The sequence below is a fragment of the Enhydra lutris genome, unplaced genomic scaffold, assembly GCF_002288905.1.
Source record: "Enhydra lutris kenyoni isolate GAN:26980312 unplaced genomic scaffold, ASM228890v2 scaffoldscaffold1, whole genome shotgun sequence".
Lineage (NCBI taxonomy): Eukaryota > Metazoa > Chordata > Mammalia > Carnivora > Mustelidae > Enhydra > Enhydra lutris.
In genome coordinates, this window is record NW_019154085.1 from 74,495,990 (window position 1) to 74,514,127 (window position 18,138).

General features: G+C 42.8%; 1 protein-coding gene across 1 annotated transcript in view; it reads right to left on the reverse strand.

Moving 5' to 3' along the window:
- Positions 1–1,043: 1,043 nt before the first annotated feature.
- LOC111151669 (titin) overlaps positions 1,044–18,138 on the reverse strand; it is a 270,197-nt gene continuing 253,102 nt past the window's right edge. The window contains 17 exon segments of the mRNA XM_022509842.1: positions 1,044–2,379; positions 2,511–2,813; positions 3,342–3,495; positions 3,596–4,156; positions 4,238–4,368; positions 5,076–5,232; positions 5,352–10,999; positions 11,140–11,733; positions 12,524–12,829; positions 12,936–13,511; positions 14,201–14,500; positions 14,613–14,918; positions 15,047–15,631; positions 15,743–16,045; positions 16,650–16,952; positions 17,396–17,695; positions 17,797–18,084. Coding sequence (XP_022365550.1) covers positions 2,081–2,379; positions 2,511–2,813; positions 3,342–3,495; positions 3,596–4,156; positions 4,238–4,368; positions 5,076–5,232; positions 5,352–10,999; positions 11,140–11,733; positions 12,524–12,829; positions 12,936–13,511; positions 14,201–14,500; positions 14,613–14,918; positions 15,047–15,631; positions 15,743–16,045; positions 16,650–16,952; positions 17,396–17,695; positions 17,797–18,084 — 11,114 coding nt within the window. The 3' untranslated portion in view covers positions 1,044–2,080.

Here is an 18,138-nt window from a genome sequence, read left to right on the forward strand (position 1 = left end):
TAATTTGTTATTTTACCAGCTGTTTGCGATTTACATCCCTGCCCCCCCAACCCCCCGAGGTTTATCTACGTCATCAGCTACTATTGAAGGCAGGTGATACGTTCTAATGGCCGCCCCATGCCGCTGGCCTAGGCCACAGGCTTCTCCTAAGGCATAAAGAGAGGTCAGACCTTGCCTCTGGCGTGGCTGCGCCTGGCTGGCTAGGCTGTCGCCCCTCCCATCTCTCCCCGACCCAGACTGGCTCAAGGCCTGGGAGCTGCAACTGCGGGAGTGTGCAGCCCTTTCAGCTTTAGAGCTCTCCTGAGCTGGGACAGTATCTCAGTCGCGGATGGGACGTGTGAGAATATTAGCATGTTGGGGCTGGGAATCCACCCCAGGAATTACCCAGCAAGTTCTGCCTCTCATTTTAAGGTAAGAATAGGCATTTCAAATGGTTACATGATGTCATAGATGCTGTTGGTAACGCCCAGGTCTCCCAAGGTAAGTGAACCCACCGGGTTTCTAGAGTGGTGGTTCCTTAAGCGCCCCGGCCTGCAGGGACTGCTCTGGCCAACAGGTGTCCCTCTTTGGGAGGTTATTTCCCTGCCCTCCCTGGGCCCTCCTGCAGCCACTGGCTGTCACGGTCTCCACTGCATTCCTTCAAGGACAGGGTCTACTAACCTTGCTCCTCTCTGTGTTGTTCTCAAGGGTGTCTAACAAAAAATACTGTGAAATGTAGATGTTCAGTGTTTTTGATGGATTTAGTTGAATCAGTCCCCATAAAAATGCTCTCCATAAGTTTAAACGATTCAAGCTGTTATTTTGGGGGATTTTTTGTTAAGTTTTGAGGATAAGTTTATCCATGAGAATAAAATCTGTGCTTTTAAGAAATTGTTGAATAGATTCAACACAATAATCAAAATACTTGCTTTAAAAAACCTGTTGATATGGGCCATGTTGAACTTGATTTACTCTAATCTGTCCTCATTTATGTGATTCGTGAAGTCATACTACCCAACCCCAGAATTTCACACCCACACACAAAAAACAGCAAACCACACATTTTGAGGTGCAGATAGCTTGCTTTATTTTGTTGTTACTATTTCTCAAGGAGGTCCAACAATTGTAACTAACAATTGAATTTATACCTGCATGAAAGGAACTACATCAAATTGACATTTTGGGCAGTTAGTAATGGTGTAGTTGTTTTTAATTTAACGACAGCTTTATTTTGTTGTTGTTCTTTTTTTTTTTTTTTTTTTTGCTGTGGCTCATCGCTTAGTTGCCCCAGTTTCTCAGGTTTAAATTTAAATTTAGAGCTACCACACGAAGGCATTGGCTGCACCCCCAGAACCTCCAAGAGTTGACACTGCTCTGGCATAGGAATACTTGAATAGCTTGGTTTAATGAAGGGATGGCCAGGCGATGTTACTTTTCCAAGCTATCCCTGCACTCTCTATGGTCAGAGACAGTGTAGAAGGAGCGAACAGAGTGTTGGCCGTTACACTCTGCTCTGGTAATATTTAAGTCATGATAATTTAGAGTGTGACATCATCAGAGAAAATGTAAGACGTTAAAGTGTTGCTTACAGGAGGGTAAATGCAAACATCACCAATGCCTTACATTTCTGATTCAACAGGTATCGGTGCACATGTCCAGTTACGTGCATGGCATCATCTCTTAGGTGGATAGGACTTCTTCAGTGGGGAATTTCTCAACCCACTGAGGCATGCTTAGACATCAACATTACGTTGAGGCACAAAGATTAAGTGTTGAGCAGGGTATTCGTTCCGTAGGAAACTTTCTCCTACCAACGGTTAGTTTCAAAAGTTACATTGTAAAATGTCATAAAATAAATGGTACAAAACTTTATAACCGTTAATCCGGCTATATACAGTATGTACATGTCACTAGAAAATGTGTAATATTCTTAGGTCAACAATTATGAAAGATTGAAATGTCTGATTTTGAACTTTGACTCATTTAGGTTGACACAAAACTACTTTTTCTTTTGGAATATTTACAGATCAGAAAGATTAGTCCATGTGGATCATTTGTGGAAGGTTAAGAATGAGCATGAATATGAGGAGCACAGGCCCTCTTACATGGATCGAATATTTATATTCACAGTGGCAGAGTCAGATCCAAATTCGTTCCCTAAGCTCAGGGTATAAAGTCCACCATCTTGTTTCTGTACGTCCATGATGATCAGAGTCGTCAGGTCATCTGTGTTTTCAATGTGGAATCTCCCGTGTTGTTCTTGGTTTTGAATTTTTCTTCCGCCATGGGACCATACTATTTCCGGGGTGGGCTCACCAGTAAAAGCACAGGCTACTGTTAAAACTTTCCCCTCATCAATGCTGATGTCAGAGGGGAGAGCTTCAATTTTAGGTGGAATTCCTTTATGGGACAACAACAAAAATGTTTTAGGATCATGAAAACATTATTTGCTTTCTGCTAAATTATATGAACTAAAGACTCTACTGTGCTACTAGGCTTATCTACCTCTACCAGTAATTTATATTGCTCACCTCTTACGCCTGCTTTAAGCATTCTACTAGTTGAGCCTTCCAGTTGTGTCATACTAGATTTTCCCATAAAACTGCTGGAACTCATTTCTACAAAGGACTCTTGCATGGAGGACATGCTTTGGGCAGACATGCTTGCAAATTTCATTTCAGTCATGCTGCTAGCGCTGCTGCTGCTGAAACTGCTGAGGGAGGCCTCCTGCTTAGAGGCAGACATTTGCATTGACTGAGACGAGAAGCTTCCTTGCAAGCTTGTGTCGCCACTTGTCCTCAATACTACCTCTCTGGGAGGTTCTTCAACTAGAGCTGTGGAGCATAGCAGATACACAGTGAACATCAATGACATCTGGTTAATTGGGGACATCTGACATTGACTTGCAGAAATGGAAGACTTACACACACACACGCACACACACACACAACGTAACCCAAACAATTTGCTGAGAAAGCATAAGCAGATACATACATTTGTCAAGAGCTAGCTCAATGTCTCCAAGAAACAAATCTTTTGATTTCTATCATTACATTACATGCAGGGGCTAGAATAACTAGGAGAAAAATGATTAGCCATATAGAAAATCACAGAGATTTTGTGCATTTTGAAAATAAATATAATAGGGGATTTGTTAGCTTGGCTTCAAAAGTTAGCTTGTTCACGTATCTGTTTAGCTGAAAAGAAAATTTGAGCATTAGGATGAATTCCCATGTGAGGTCTGTGCTGCTTACACTTGGAATTTAATGAGGCTTCTCAGGGTTGGCTGTGCTCAGAAGACAAAGGGGAAAAAATACATAAAGGCCTTAAGCAAGTGAGGAAAATGGGAAAGATATACTTACGAAGGACTGTTAAGGAAGCAGTAGCTGAACACTGGCCACGGAAATTTTTGGCCTTGACTGTGTACTTCCCACTGTCGCTTATTGACGCATTTCGGATTTCAAGAGAATATACATTTTTGGAGCGACTTACACTGATTTTTGAAGAAACAGAAATCTAAAATGTAAGGGGTGGGGAGAAGTGTTTCTTTGAGCTCTTGAGGAACAGATGTGGCCTTTTAAATTTTCTTCAATGATATACTCACGATTAAACTTACCGGCAAGTTGTTTTTAAACCATTCGATTTCTGGGGATGGCTCACCACTGATTTCACAAGAAAAGACAACATTTTGTCCTTCATTAATATTTTGAGATCTGGGCTGTGAGATGAAGGCTGGAGCATCAGAGAGTTCTTTGCTCAGGGTCAGATCGTACTGACATTTGATGATCCCTTGGCTGGTTTTGCCAATGCAGGTGAGGATGCCTTCATCTTTGTGACCGACCTGCTTGATGGTTAGGGTCTGATCGCTGCCCGAGACACCGTATCTGTACTCTTCGGAGTTAGTGAGCTCTACGCCGTTCAGTACCCATTTGACATCGGTAGCACCAGCAATGTTGGCTTTTAAGGTCACCTTCTGACCATCAGTTATGCTCATCTGAGTAGAAAATGCTTTAATCTCCGCATGCGTTCTGATTTCTTCCGATGCCTGTGATGTTTTGGTGATTTCTTCATGGACGATGGATTTTTCCAGAGAGGTTGCTTCTGATTTCTTGACTTTTTCAGATATCCGAACCTTTGAAGATTCTTCCTTGAGGGCTAACTTTTCTTGAGATTTCACCTCTGATTTTTTCATTTCTTCAGAAATTAGGGCTTTTTGGGAAATTTCCTCTTGGACAACTGCCTTCTCTTGAGATTTCACCTCTGCTAATTTCTTTTCTTCAGAAATTAGGGCTTTTTGGGAGATTTCCTCTTGAACAACTGCCTTCTTTTGTGACGTAATTTCGGAGGTCTTTTGTGTAGATTCTTTCTGTGCCTCAGTGTCTTTTACAGCTAAAAAAGAAAACTCTGTAAGGCAAATGAAATTGGAAAGAGGCCCCACCCTTTTTACTCTTTTGTAGATTCTGCAAGCAAATAAATAAGACTCAAAGAAAGGGATGTTGCCTTTTGTATGCAGTGTAGGTAATATTGAGTTCTTTCTCAGTCCTAGTCTTGGAAAGTTGTCATACGTGACTTTTGAGATCAGTATAATGATTCTTTAAATTGAAGACGATTCCTATGACTTGACAAAAAAGACTTGAAAAGAATAGTTGAGATATTCAGGATACATGTGGATTTAGGAAATTAAAAAATTAAAAAACTGAATTACATTTTAGAAGATTGAAAGCAACCTAATTTTAATTGGAAAAGTAATATAGCTCTTTTACTAACTGCACTGCTTGGGAAAATTAGCAAGAGTGAAGGTTTATGGAAGCATTTTGTATATTCACCTGACTTCATTCCTAAGTGTTCCTGGGAACAGCAGCTGCCTCTTGGAATCTTATATACCACCACGTATAATTTGGCACTTATCAAGTGCTTTTTATGCTAATATTACGCTTTTAAAAAATACTTATATTCTCTATTTGTGTACAAATGGTATTCTGGAATTTGGAAAACAGTTTTAATACTTTCATGTGTGTATTTGTAAGGGAGAATGTTTGGAAAACTTCCCGCTATCGTTTTCTGAAAAATATTCATAAAAACAAAAGCCAACCTACCTTTTATAGTTAATTTGCAGCTAGAGGACACAGATCCGGCTGAATTTGTTACTGTGCAAGTATAAAGTCCACTATCAGATGTATCAGTCTTATGAACTTCTAAGAAGAAAACTCCTTTGTCTTCAGATAGTTTGTATTTACTTCCTTGTGTAACAGCCTATAGAATGCAAGTGATTTGAGTTTTAAAAAGTTAAGTGTAAACATTTTTTGGGAGGAAGGGAAGAAGGGGTGAGGTTTTTAGGAAATAAAATTGAGAGACATTTAAGAATGGTTTACCTTTCCATCCTTTGTCCAGATGACAGCGGGCCGGGGTTCTCCAGTAGCTTTAACTGCAAACTTAGCCACGCTGTCTGAAGAAGCAGTTGTATCCTGCAGCCCAGTAACGATGGCTGGTTTTGAGGAAATTGGTTCAGGTACTTTTGGTTCAGTTTTCTTGGTTTCTGTTGACTCAGCAGTTTTCTGAGCTGCTTTCTTAGTTTCTGATATCTTTGACACCTGCTCATGGATACTCTTAAAGTCTTGTCCCATAAAGCGGAAGTTCGTTTTAGAAGTTCCACCTTCGCTAGATATCTCACAAATGTATTCTCCACTATCAGATTCTGTGAGGTTATGGATTTTGAGCTCATAGGTGCCATCTGCTGAATAATGAAACTGAAAATGCCCATCTTCCTTCAGTTTCTTACCATCTTTATACCAGGTCACCTCTTTTGCGCATAATACACTACTTTCTACTGCGCAGGTCAGCTTCACAGTATCTTTAGAAGCTTCTGCTTTCAGAGACTGAGTTATCTTGGGTGGGACAGAGACCGGTAGCTGCTGAACCTTCTCTGTGGGTGTGGGTTTTGTCTCTGTGGGTGAGACAGCTTTTGGGTGAGAAGTGACCGGTTCTGGGGATTTCACTCGTTTTGGAGACTTAGCGGCTTCTGGAGATTTCACTCGAGGCTCGGGAGATTTGATTCTTGGTGGTGAGGTCACAGCCTTTTCAGTAACCCTGGCCTTTTGAACGGTCAGAGTGAACTGAGCTTCTTGCCTCCCTTCACTGTTTTCTACCACCACGCTGTAGTTGCCCTCATCGGAAGCCTGAACCGAAGAGATCTCAAAGGTAGATTTGTACTTTGTGGTGGTCACTTGGTGACGAGCAGAAGAACTTATCACGTGGCCCCCACGCTGCCAGACCACGGTGGGTACTGGCTCGCCATCAGTATCACAAGAAAACCTCGCAGACTCGCCTTCATACACGGTGATGGACCTTGGCTTCGTCAGAATTCTTGCTCCCACCAAAGTCGTCTTGATCTTCCTGTGTGTGGTTTTTTCTTCCAGCGACTTTTGTTCCATGGCCGCGCTTCTCATTTCCGCGGATGCGTGGTGTTCATACGCCGAGAGACTTTCCCTTGTCTCGGTCATCTGCGACTTCATCTCCCTGACTGAGGAAGACGCTTCCATCTCAGATGTTTTCTTGAATGACGAAACTGCGTATTCCTCTGTTCTTGTCAGCTCAGGGAAAACAGACGCGGGGACTTGTTCGTCTCTGCGCTGGGAGGCGTAGGTGGTGTAATCCCCGCCTGTTACATCCAAGGTCGCGTAGTCCGAGGCCTCACCTTTGTAGTTGGTGCACACGGCGCGGTATGTTCCGCTGTCCTCAGCTTGACAGTCCAGAATTTCTAGGGTCAGTACCCCACTCATGTTGGTGTAACGAATCTTACTGCTTTCCTGGAGTTCGACACCATTGTGGTACCATTTAACCTCAGCGGTTGGCTTAGACTGAACATTTAAGATAAAACGGGTATTTTGGCCACATGGTACCCTGTGGGAGCGCATTCTCAGTGTGATTCGGGGGGCATGGTCCAGCGTAAAAGGCTGCTGACTCAGAACTTCATACATCCTTTCTGATGTCTTCTGAGTCTTTAAAGCAGCTTTCATGGACTCATACCTGGAAAAGATATCAAATCTTGCAGACCTCTCAAATCTCGAGAGTGATCTCTCACTAGACACGGGGCTGGGGGAACGTGGGCGAGTTCTCTCTGGAGTAGGGGATCTTCTTTCTGTGTCATCTTCATATTCCTCCTCTGGTGGTCGACGTGGCCGGATGAGCTCAGACACTGGCCTCATTAACTCGATATAGGTTGGAGACAGGGAACGCCGCCGTCTCAGTAGCCTAGACACTGAGGAGGAGGAGGCCTCTCTATGAGCATGTTTCGAGGAAGCCTCTCTCTGAGCGTGTTTTGAGATTTCATATTCTTCTTCGATTTCTGTTATTTCTGTCACTTCTCTCTGTCGCCTTGATTTCTTTCTAGACTTTTCCTCCTTCGACATGTGGTCAAGCTCACTTCTGTATTCCGAGAGGCGCTGGGTGGTGGTAACTGGGCGGAGCAACTCTTCATCTTCTTTCTCAGCCATGATCCTCTGCCGTTGTTTCGGCTGCCTGTAGGAGGCCCGGGCGTGCCGTTCCCGCAGTTCCGCATAACTGGTGCTAGTCTCAGCCCTTGTGGGGATGTGATAGGTTGAATACCTGAAGTCTTTTCTGGTTTCCTCCACCTTGACGTGAGCTTGTGGTGAAGTGTAACGCAGACTAGAAAGCTCAAAACGTGGAGGGCTTCGGCTTGGCGGTGAAGCTGAGAAACCCAATTCAAGCTCTTCTTCAAGACGCAGCCTCTCTTCCTCTGTTCTTTTCATTGCCAAGTAGTCATCGATGGGAAGGAGTAATTCCTCATCTGATATGTCGCCAAGAGAACGTCTTCTAGGTCTGTAATAAAAGTCATAATCAGGAGAAGGTGTGCGGCGGCGGGCTGGTCTCACCATTTCAAGATCATCTTGGGAGAGTTTGGGAATACGCCATTTAGGTCTGTATTGATCTGTAATGCGTGGAAGAGGCATCACATAGAACTGTTCCCATCTTGAAAGGCGGATGCGCTTGGGTCTTTTCTGTACAACTCTGTCAATTTTCCCAGGCATTTCAAATTGATCACGTATCTTTTTGTACCATTTCATGTCGGACATAGGCACAAATTGCTTAATGCGTTGGTCTTCTTCTATGGTAGTCTGTTTGTACTTGCGTGGTTCTGGTACCTCATAAGGCATACGGAGTTTCCTCTCTTCCTTCTTTTCTTCCGTCTCAAGTCGGAATTCCCCTTTTACAGTCTTGGTGCTTACAGCTGGTTTGTAAAGGATGGCAGCTTCTCTCAGAGCCTCTTGGGCTACCTGTGTCAGTGGCACCGTTTCAGTTCCAGAAAGAATTTCAGCCATTCTTAGCGTTTTGTCAATTTGCTTTTGGACATGTCGTTCACGCTCCTCCTTAGTCTTGAATTCTTGCTTGACATACCTTAAGCGTTCCACTTGGAGGTGAGCCTGGCAGCTGGTGGATCCAGCTGTGTTCATGGCTGTGACCCTATAGTAACCCGTGTCTTCGGGCAAAGTGTCCCTGATGTGCAAAGCATAATAATCCAGGCCTTCGTGGATAATTTCAATGTTAGGCCCAAGGGACAGTGGCTGGCCATCTTTCTCCCATTTTAACGTTGGTGGGGGGATGCCAGACACTCTGATCTCAAAGCAGACACTCTGACCTTCTTGGCATTCTGCATTTGCCAGCAGCCGTTTGAACATGGGTCTTAAAGTTGTATCTGTTGGCGGTGGGTGTGGGGTTATAGTCAGTTTTGCTTTACAGCTGTCCTCGCCGTATTTGTTCCTTGCCACGACCATATATTCAGCATCATCATCTGTAGTCACACTGCTGATCGTTAACTGGTAAAGACCCTTGTCAGACTCAAATGAGTACTTCGCATCATCATCACCTGGTTTGATCTTCTGCCCTGATTTATACCATGTTACACGAGGCTCTGGGTGGATAGTTATAGTCACTCCAAATCGGACATTTTCACCCACATAAGCAGTCTTGTTATAGAGAGGCAGAGTAAATTCTGGTGGCCTTTCCAGGAGTCTCATCGTGTCAGTTCTGCGCTTAATTTTCTTCATGGTTCTACGGCAGTAATAGTCGTAAGTTTCTCTCACACCTTTAACAAATAGTTCTGCATAAGAACTATCTTCACCATAGTCATTGACTACTTTACATCTATAGGTGCCATCATCAAATTTGGTAATGTCTTTGATGTACATGGTGGCTACTCCATCTTCATAGGTGATTTCATATTTCTCACTGTTCTCCAGCTGTCTGACTCCAAAGTACCAGGTCACTTGGGTAGACTGATCATAATTTTCAATTTTGCATACATATTTGGCATATCCTCCTTCTTCACCAACTGCATGCATTATCTGTCCAGAAACTGGGCCAATTTCAATGGATGCTACTTTAACTTTAGCAATACTCACTCCCTTCTGAGATCGAATGGCACCACCACAAGAGATTCGCGCTGCTGACACAACCATGTTGAGGTCTTTCTTGATGAGAGTGTGGTAGTAACGCCGATGTTTTAGTGTTCTGATAACTTTAGTACTGACCCTTTCTATCTTCTGCTTCAGCCATGGATGCTGGAGTGCCTCGGATGCCGTCATGCGAGATTTTCTCTCTTTCACTAACAGCCGGTCAACAAAATCCATGGCTTCAAGGCTAATCTCTTTGAATGCTTCTTCCTCGAAAGTATATTCAGCATTCATGATGTTCTCAATTATCTGTTGGTTAGTTTCAGCCAGGAATGGATTGGTACCACTTAACAGCACATACACCAGTGTTCCAAGTGACCACATGTCTGTGGCCGTACTGACAACGTCATGCTGGTGGACTTCAGGTGCATAGTATTCAGGGGCAGTGAACAGAAGCCTAAAGTTGTCCCCTGGCTTCAGCTGACGGGCTTGACCAAATTCTATGATTTTAATGGTTGAGCTCCTTCTTGTTTGGTAAATGATATTTTCTGGTCTAATGTCAAAGTGTCCAATATTATGACTATGTAAGAACTCAAGTGCTTCGCAGACCTGGCGAATGTAACTTACAATTTCTCTTTCATTAAGCTCAAAAGCACTTGTGTTAATGCGCTCAAATATGTCGAGTCCTGATATGAACTCAAAGATCATAACTAATTCTTCCATGCTCTCAAATGATTCATGGAGGTATAAGATGTTTCTGTGCCTGGCGATATTTAGAATGGAAATTTCCTTCTTTACCAAAACCTGATCAGTTCCCTTGACTTTAACAAATTTGGCCATGTAAGTCTTCTTTGAGGATGTTTCAACACAACGGTGGACAATTCCAAACTGACCACGCCCAAGATCTTCAGCAATCATATATTTCTCATACAGTTCCTTAGTTGAGGAGTGAGATGCTTTAGTCATGGAAACTTCCCTGGTTTCATCTACCTCTTCATCGTAATTCATGGCTCTGGTCTTATCTTCTTTGGTTATGGTTGGTTCTGAAGGCTCAGAAGGCTTGCTCAGGCCAAATTTATTTTCAGCTATTACACGGAACTGGTAGCTTGTTTTTCCAAATAAGTTGATCACGGTATAACGTGTTTCTCGGGCCTGTCCTACACGGAGCCATCTTTCTGCAGTAGTTGCACACTTTTCAACAATGTAGTTGGTGATTTTGCTACCACCATCAGAAGCTGGCTCAGTCCATGTTAAGTTGACAGAATCTCGTGAGATGTCACTAACTTTGACTCCTCTGGGTGGGTCAGGAACATCTGCCACATCCAGTTCAACGGTCTTCTGATCAATTCCAAATCTGTTTTTAGCGCAGACCACGTAGAATCCAGCATCTTTTCTCTCTACTCCACTGGGGAAAACAAGTGATGTGAAAGATCTTGTGACAATAACTTGGTAGTGGCCATTATTGTCGATGAGATCTTGTCCTTTCTGCCAGGTGATCACAGGGTCTGGTTTGCCACTGAAAGGGATCTTGATGCTGACCACCTCCCCTCGGAGAGCATGAACTGCTCCCATGCCTTCAAGAGTTTTAGGCAAGTGTATCTTAGCTGGGACTGTAGAAGAATAAAAGAAGAAAGAATGCAATTTAGCAATACCCAACACTATTTAAGTGCAACAACTCCCCCACCCCCACCCCTAATTCACAGTATGTCATCTAGCACCAAACTGGTTTTTATAGATTTGAGGTCTTTACCTTCTACTTCTAAGGAGGCGGTGCCAGACACAGATCCCCCTTGGTTGGTAGCTCTGACTTGGTAAATTGTGGCATCATCATCTGTGACACTTGCAATGATGAGCTGGTGGTAGCCACCCTTAAACTCCTGAATCCTGTACTTCAATCCATCTGCAATGATCTCTTTGCCTTGTCTGTACCATTTCACAATAGGTTTCGGATGACCAGTCACTTTGCAGACCAAAGTAGCATTGCTCTGATATCTGACATTCAGATTTCTCAGTTCCTCTTTAAAGTGTGGTGCCTGAATTGGGACATCAGATTTGGGAATGGCAGGTTCTGATATTTCACTCCATTCACTCTCCCCACCTAGATTTTCACATTTCACACGGAACTCATATTCAAGGCCTTCAATAAGGTTTTGCACTGAAAAGACGGTTTCTCGAATTTCTTCTGTTGTCACAGCAATCCATTTATTCTGCTTCTTCTCACGTTTCTCAAGGTAGTAATTTCTAATCTTTGCACCTCCATCACTGGCAGGTGGCTTCCAAGCCACAACACAAGAATCTTTCGTGAGAGCAGTGATAGTTGGTTTGCCAGGAGCACTCGGCTTTTCTGTTTCAAAGAAACAAGAAAGATTTGAGTCATGACGTGAAACAGGCAGCTTTATGAAAAGTTTAGTTTTTTTAAATTAAATTAAATTAAATTTTTTTTAAAGATTTTATTTTATTTATTTGACAGACAGAGATCACAAGTAGGCAGAGAGGCAGGCAGAGAGAGAGAGGAGGAAGCAGGCTCCCTGCGGAGCAGAGAGCCCGATGTGGGGCTTGATACCAGGACCCCGGGATCATGACCCGAGCCGAAGGCAGAGGCTTAACCCACCGAGCCACGCAGGTGCCCCTAAATTTAATTTTTTAAAAGATTTTATTTATTTATTTGACAGACAGAGATCACAAGCAGGCAGAGAGACAGGCAGAGAGAGAGGGAGAAGCAGGCTCTCCACCGGGCAGAGAGCCTGATGCGGGGCTCGATCCCAGGATTCTGGCATCATGACCCGAGCTGAAAGCAGAGGCTTTAACCCACTGAGCCACCCAAGTGCCCCAAAAGCTTAGTTTTTAAAAAGACAATCTTACAAACCCAAAGTTCTAAGAACAGCTATTCCAGAAAAAGGAAATGGGTCACTTTATGCTAAGAAACTTATCAAAACACAAAGTTCGTTTTTTAAAGAAGAACTAGGGTTTATATTTGCCCTTGTAGATGTGCAAAAGTTCAGTTTAAGTGAGATAAAAGGCACTTGTATTTTATCTAAATCTTGGCTATTTCCTTTCAAACGTTATTTCTATTAGTAAGAGTTTTGTGTAAGGATGGAATTTTGCCATAGGAAGATTGTAGAGATTGTACTCACCAAAAGGACTCTTAATGATCACAACTGAGGCAACCTCTAGAGGCTCACTGATGCCAAAAGTGTTTTGGGCTGAAACCCGGAAGTAATAGCCAGCATTTTCTGTGAGGTTTACAATTCTGCAGGTTGTCACCGAGATGGCTGAAGACACCAATTGCCATTCAGCTCCTTCCTTGGCCTCACATTTCTCCACCACATAGTTGGTGATCCAGGAGCCTCCATCATCTGCGGGTGGTTTCCAGCTGATCACTGCGGAGTTCTTCAACAGAGCTTCTATCACAATTGGTCCTGTGGGTTTGTCTGGTTTATCTGTTGAGAGAAAATACAATTGTAGTGGTTTTTTGTAGTAGGTCACCTGAGATCTTTTTTTTTTTCTTGAAAAGTTAAAAAAACACTAAAAACTAAAATAAGATACCTTGTATTTCCACATCAAGGATGGCATCAACTGTTCCAAAAATATTGCTGAGCTGAACTTTGTATTTCCCAGCATGAGTCTTATGTTGGACATTCTTCATGACAAGATGAGTATAGTGCTCAGTGTTTTCAATAGTAATGTTTTCTGAGTTTTGCAGAAGTTTCTGGCCATGGAACCAAGTGATGGAAGGTACTGGACGACCAATGTACATAACATGAAGTCGAAGTGTCGAACCCACAGCACCATAATATTTCTCTTTCAGTGGGTAACCAGGATGGAACTGTGGTATTGCTTGCAGGAGAAGCTTACTACTGGTTTCTACTTCTCCAACCTCATTAGTAGCTAGGCAGGTATAAACACCTTCATCTTCTTGTTCCTCTGTCATTACAGTTAGCGTATGTGTGCGTCCATCTGAAGACATTTTGTACTTCCGGCTTTGTACCAGCTCCTTTCCAAATCGGTACCATTTAATGTCAGGAAGAGGCCTTCCAACAATCTGGCATGACAGCTGAGCAGCTTCACCCAACTTGGTGGTAACATCCTTCATTTCTTTGCGTACTCCTGGAGCCTCTCCGGCTGAAGGATATGAAAGATAATATTAATGCATTATTATTACTACTAAATCTGTAATCCTCTGCCCTTGTATAGCAGGAGTGAATTTACCCTTTTGACTAACACTCTCTTAGATACCATGATTTATACATGAGTACCTAGAAATTTAATAGCGCTTTTCCTGGGGTCTTATGGGAAATAGGGATTCAGTGAGCATATCATCACCTTATTTCGTAGAGTGACTTTCCTCTTTACAGTTGGGAGACAATCGCTTCTCGGCCTTTTGGCCAAGATCAAGTGTACAGTCAGAAATTATAAGGGGTCTGGGGAAATTTATGAATTCTCTCTATAAATCTATAGAAAGAATCTTTGCCTTACTTAGGTTCACTGAAGTGGGGTTCATTTGTTGACCCTTCAAGTCTTATTAGGAAGCATAAAGAAACCCAAACCATTGCATCTGAAGAGAAATTGCTCTAAGAATGTGCTCAGGTCACTGCACCTAACATCTACTGAGGTTACATGCTTGGAATGACTTCCTGTAGAACATGGCAGCTATTTCCTGTGTATGTATATGCCAAAGTGAGTTCACTCTTCCCAAACACTTGCTCTCCTCCAGTAAGATTTTCTGTACATCTACTTAATATCAAGGAAGAATGAGCCTTAATACGTTGCTTAGTTTGTAGGTCAAAAGCAGAGAACTAGTGGCTACTTACATGTTAGCTTAGTCTTTACAGACATAGCAGTTCTTCGAGGTCTGCTAAGCCCAGTCTCATTCTCAGCAAAAACCCTGAATTCATATTCAGTGGCTTCCAGCAACCCCCCTATCGTGAACTGCCTGTCCTTGATGCGCTCCTTATTGCTCTTCTTCCAGGCACTGTCTCCAGACTGCCTGTATTCAACCCAGTATCCAAGGATGTCTTTGCCACCATCACATTCTGGTTTCTCCCACTGCAGAGTGACACTATCTTTGGATATTGAAAGAATCTCAAGTTCTCCAGGTTGGCTTGGCTTATCTGAAATATTTTCAAACAACCAAAAAGGGAATCAGTACTACTGACATAAAAGCAAAAGACCCAAGATGGCTTGCCTCTTTGGTTTGAACCCCTTTAGAGACTCTCTCCTTACCAAAGGGATCTTTGCAAACGACTGGTTCAGAAGCAGGGCTGGTCTCGCTCAGGCCAACCTCATTCTGTGCGATGATGCGGAACTGATACTCCGCGTCGGGAACAAGCCCAGTGACTGTGTACATTGTGGTCGTTATCTGAGTCTTGTTGTGCCTGACCCACTTGTCCGTTGATGTCTCCTTGCGTTCAATGTAGTAGCCTGTGACTCGAGAACCACCATCATCTTTGGGCCGGGACCAAGACAGGCTGACAGAACTCTTGGTCACATCAAGTACTTCTGGAGGATTGCTTGGAGGCTCCGGAGGATCTATGGATATGAAGTAGAAAACATGGGTTGAGAGTACAGTCCCATATCTTGTAAGATGATGGCTTTCATCTCAAAATGAAAGAGTACTGGAAGAATTTTTACAGTGTTGTGGTTGGAAGAGTACTTACTCAGTGGTGTTTTTGGTATGACTGGTTCTTCAGATTTCAAGGGTTTGCTTATGCCAAACTGGTTTTCAGCTGAAACACGGAAATGGTACTCCACATTCTCTTTGAGGCCCTTTACCACCAGAGATGTACCTCGGACTCTGGAATCAATCGTATACCAGGCAGCTTTAGACACTTCTCGTCTCTCGAGAATATAGCCTAAGATGTCAGCACCACCATCATCGGCAGGGGGTCTCCAGCTGACCCTTACAGAGCGAGCTTGTATGTCGTCATATTCAAGTGGCCCTTCAGGAGGGTTGGGATTTCCTATTACCCTGACTTTGATATAGACAGTCTTCTTGCCACACTTGTTTTCCAGAACCAGGTCATAAGTGCCAGAATCATCCCTGTCTGCTTCTTTGATTACAAGCTCAGTGTGTGTTTCCGAGGTTGCAATCATGGCACGTTTACTAACATCTTGTCCTTCCTTGGTCCATTTACATATTGGGAATGGTTTTCCTTTGATTGGTATGGTAAGTCTGATGACTCCACCTTGTCTCACAAAGATACCTTCTTGGTATCTTTCATCAAGTTCATAATCAGGATATTCTAGGAAAAAAGATCCAGTTACAATTAGCATTTCTTAGGCGGTGGGGTGGGATGGTAAGGCATAAATCTTAAGGCAATTATTCACAGAAAGTAAGTGATCATATTTCTTACCAAGCATTTCGGTGACTTTGACCGTTCCTGGTACTTCAGCAGGCTCCCCAGGTCCACCAGCGTTACAAGCTAGGACACGGAATCTGTATTCAGCGCCCTGAGGTAGATGTGTTAGGGTATACTCCCGAATCTTGGTTGGGGTGGTGTTACATTTGGTCCATTCGTGTTGATCTACTTTTTGCATTTCAATCAAGTAGCCTGTGACTTTAGATCCTCCTTCATCTTCTGGAACACTCCAGGCCAGGGAGACTGATGTCCTTGTTGTATCAGTAACTCTTGGATTTTGCGGCTTTCCTGGAGGAGCTGGGGTTAAGAATAAGACAATTAGATATTGTTAAAGTTGCTGCCAAGCTGAAAATCAACTGTGCCACCTAACATGCAATGAATTGTGTAAACGTGAACTATCAGCATTAGAATACAGTTTTTTGTTAAAATTTTATTCATTTTATCAGTTAATAATACTTAAAGCTCTTGCTTTTTCCTGTCTTAAATGTGCTTTATTTATGATCACTACTGCCATCCTACATTTATCATCAGCTCTCAAAGTGCTTTTAGAAGTAGTAACTTATTCAAAGAACTAAGCACTGATATAGGGCATGTATTATAAGTCCCATTTTAAAGAATAGGGAATAGATTCAAGAGGATAATACAAAAAGTTACTTGCCCAAAGCTGCTAGGGGCTGGAGTGGGGAAGGGATCCACAACTGAACTTTCTGAGCTGATGGAAGAACTCTCTCTCTCTCTCTCTCTCTCTATGTATATATATATATATATTTTAAGAACTCTATATTTTGACTGTGGTGGTGCTTACAAACAGGACCTTTTCAAAACTTAGAATTTCAGAAGGATAAATTTTACTATATTTAAATTATACCTCAAAAAATTGACCTATACACAATGTATTTACCAATTGGATCCATGGCAACAATGGGTTTGGAAGGACGACTTGGTTTCCCAGTCCCTCTCACATTAATGGCTGTGACACGGTGTTCATATTCTAAGCCTTCAATAAGGCCAGTGGAACGGTACCGTGTCATCGTCACTGGTACTTTATTTACACGGACCCATCGATCTGCTCTCACTTCTTTGCGCTCTATGATATATCCAGTCACTTGGGAGCCACCATCGTTTTCTGGTGGATACCAAGTCAGTGTCATGCCATCACGGGAGACATCGAATATTTGTAATGTTTCTGGAGGTCCCGGAATACCTGCAGTCAGACAGAGGTAAACACATTATGGCAATGAGAATAAATTAAAGACTCGCACATTTCTGTAAGTATGTCTTAGCCTTTTAAATAGCATATAAGACTTGTGACTATTTTTTCAATGTTTTTATTTTTGTACTTTTCTTGAGGTTCCTCATTTTCTTTAATTTTGTAAACATTTACTAGGCATGTATTCTGTATTTTTTTCCTCACTATAACCTAGCCAGTCCCCCCGTCTCCCTCATTCCTTTTCTCCTTCCTCTTTTTCATTAAAACAAACAAACAAACAAAAAAACGCTGTTGAAAACCTCCAGGAAACTTTAGAAAGACCCTAGGGTTAATTTTGGGACCTCTTTTTCCTTAGTACATAGTAAAAACAAATTCCCTTCTGTCAACTTTCAGAATCAGGTGGGGAGAATGGTAGCCTTAAGGGTCCAAGCACTTACTGATGCTGCTGCGACATTCTATGACCTCAGACTGCAAGTAAGAGCCAATCCCAAAGCGGTTCGTTGCAGCCACGCGGAACACATACTCATTGCCTTCAGTGAGTCTGGTAAACTTAAATGTCTGTCTAGTCACGGATTCAGACACTGGCAGCCATCCTGGACGATGGGCATCGCGCTGTTCGACCACATAACCGCTCAATGGAGCGCCACCATCCAATTTGGGTGGTTCCCAGGAAATGGTAATTGAAGTAGCATCAATTTCATCAATCTTAATAGGCCCAGTTGGAGGACCAGGCTTGTCTATGAAAGAGAAAGAAATCGGAAAATTAATTTTCACTTCAAATCACAATTGGGTGACCGAACATCAACAACTCACATGTGTCTTTGTCATACATCCTTACCAAGAATGATAACTTTAATGGTCTCTGAAGTAGTTCCAGTGACATTCTTCAGTTCAAGTGTATATTCTCCAGTATCTCTGATGGTGGTTTCACGGATGGTTAATTTGGCTACTTTACTATGAGTTTCAACCGTGACACGCTCTGATTCTCTTAGTTTCGAACCAGCAAAGAACCAGGAAGCAGCAGGAGGTGGGCGACCAGCGATTGGTATCATGAGCTCCACTGGTCTGCCGGCTGGGACATGAACGGTCTTCTGAGGCATTGTAGAAAGATCGATTGTTGGCAACACTAGGAGAAAGAGAGTAGGCCTTAACTCTTAAGCATTATTTCTAATGACAAAGT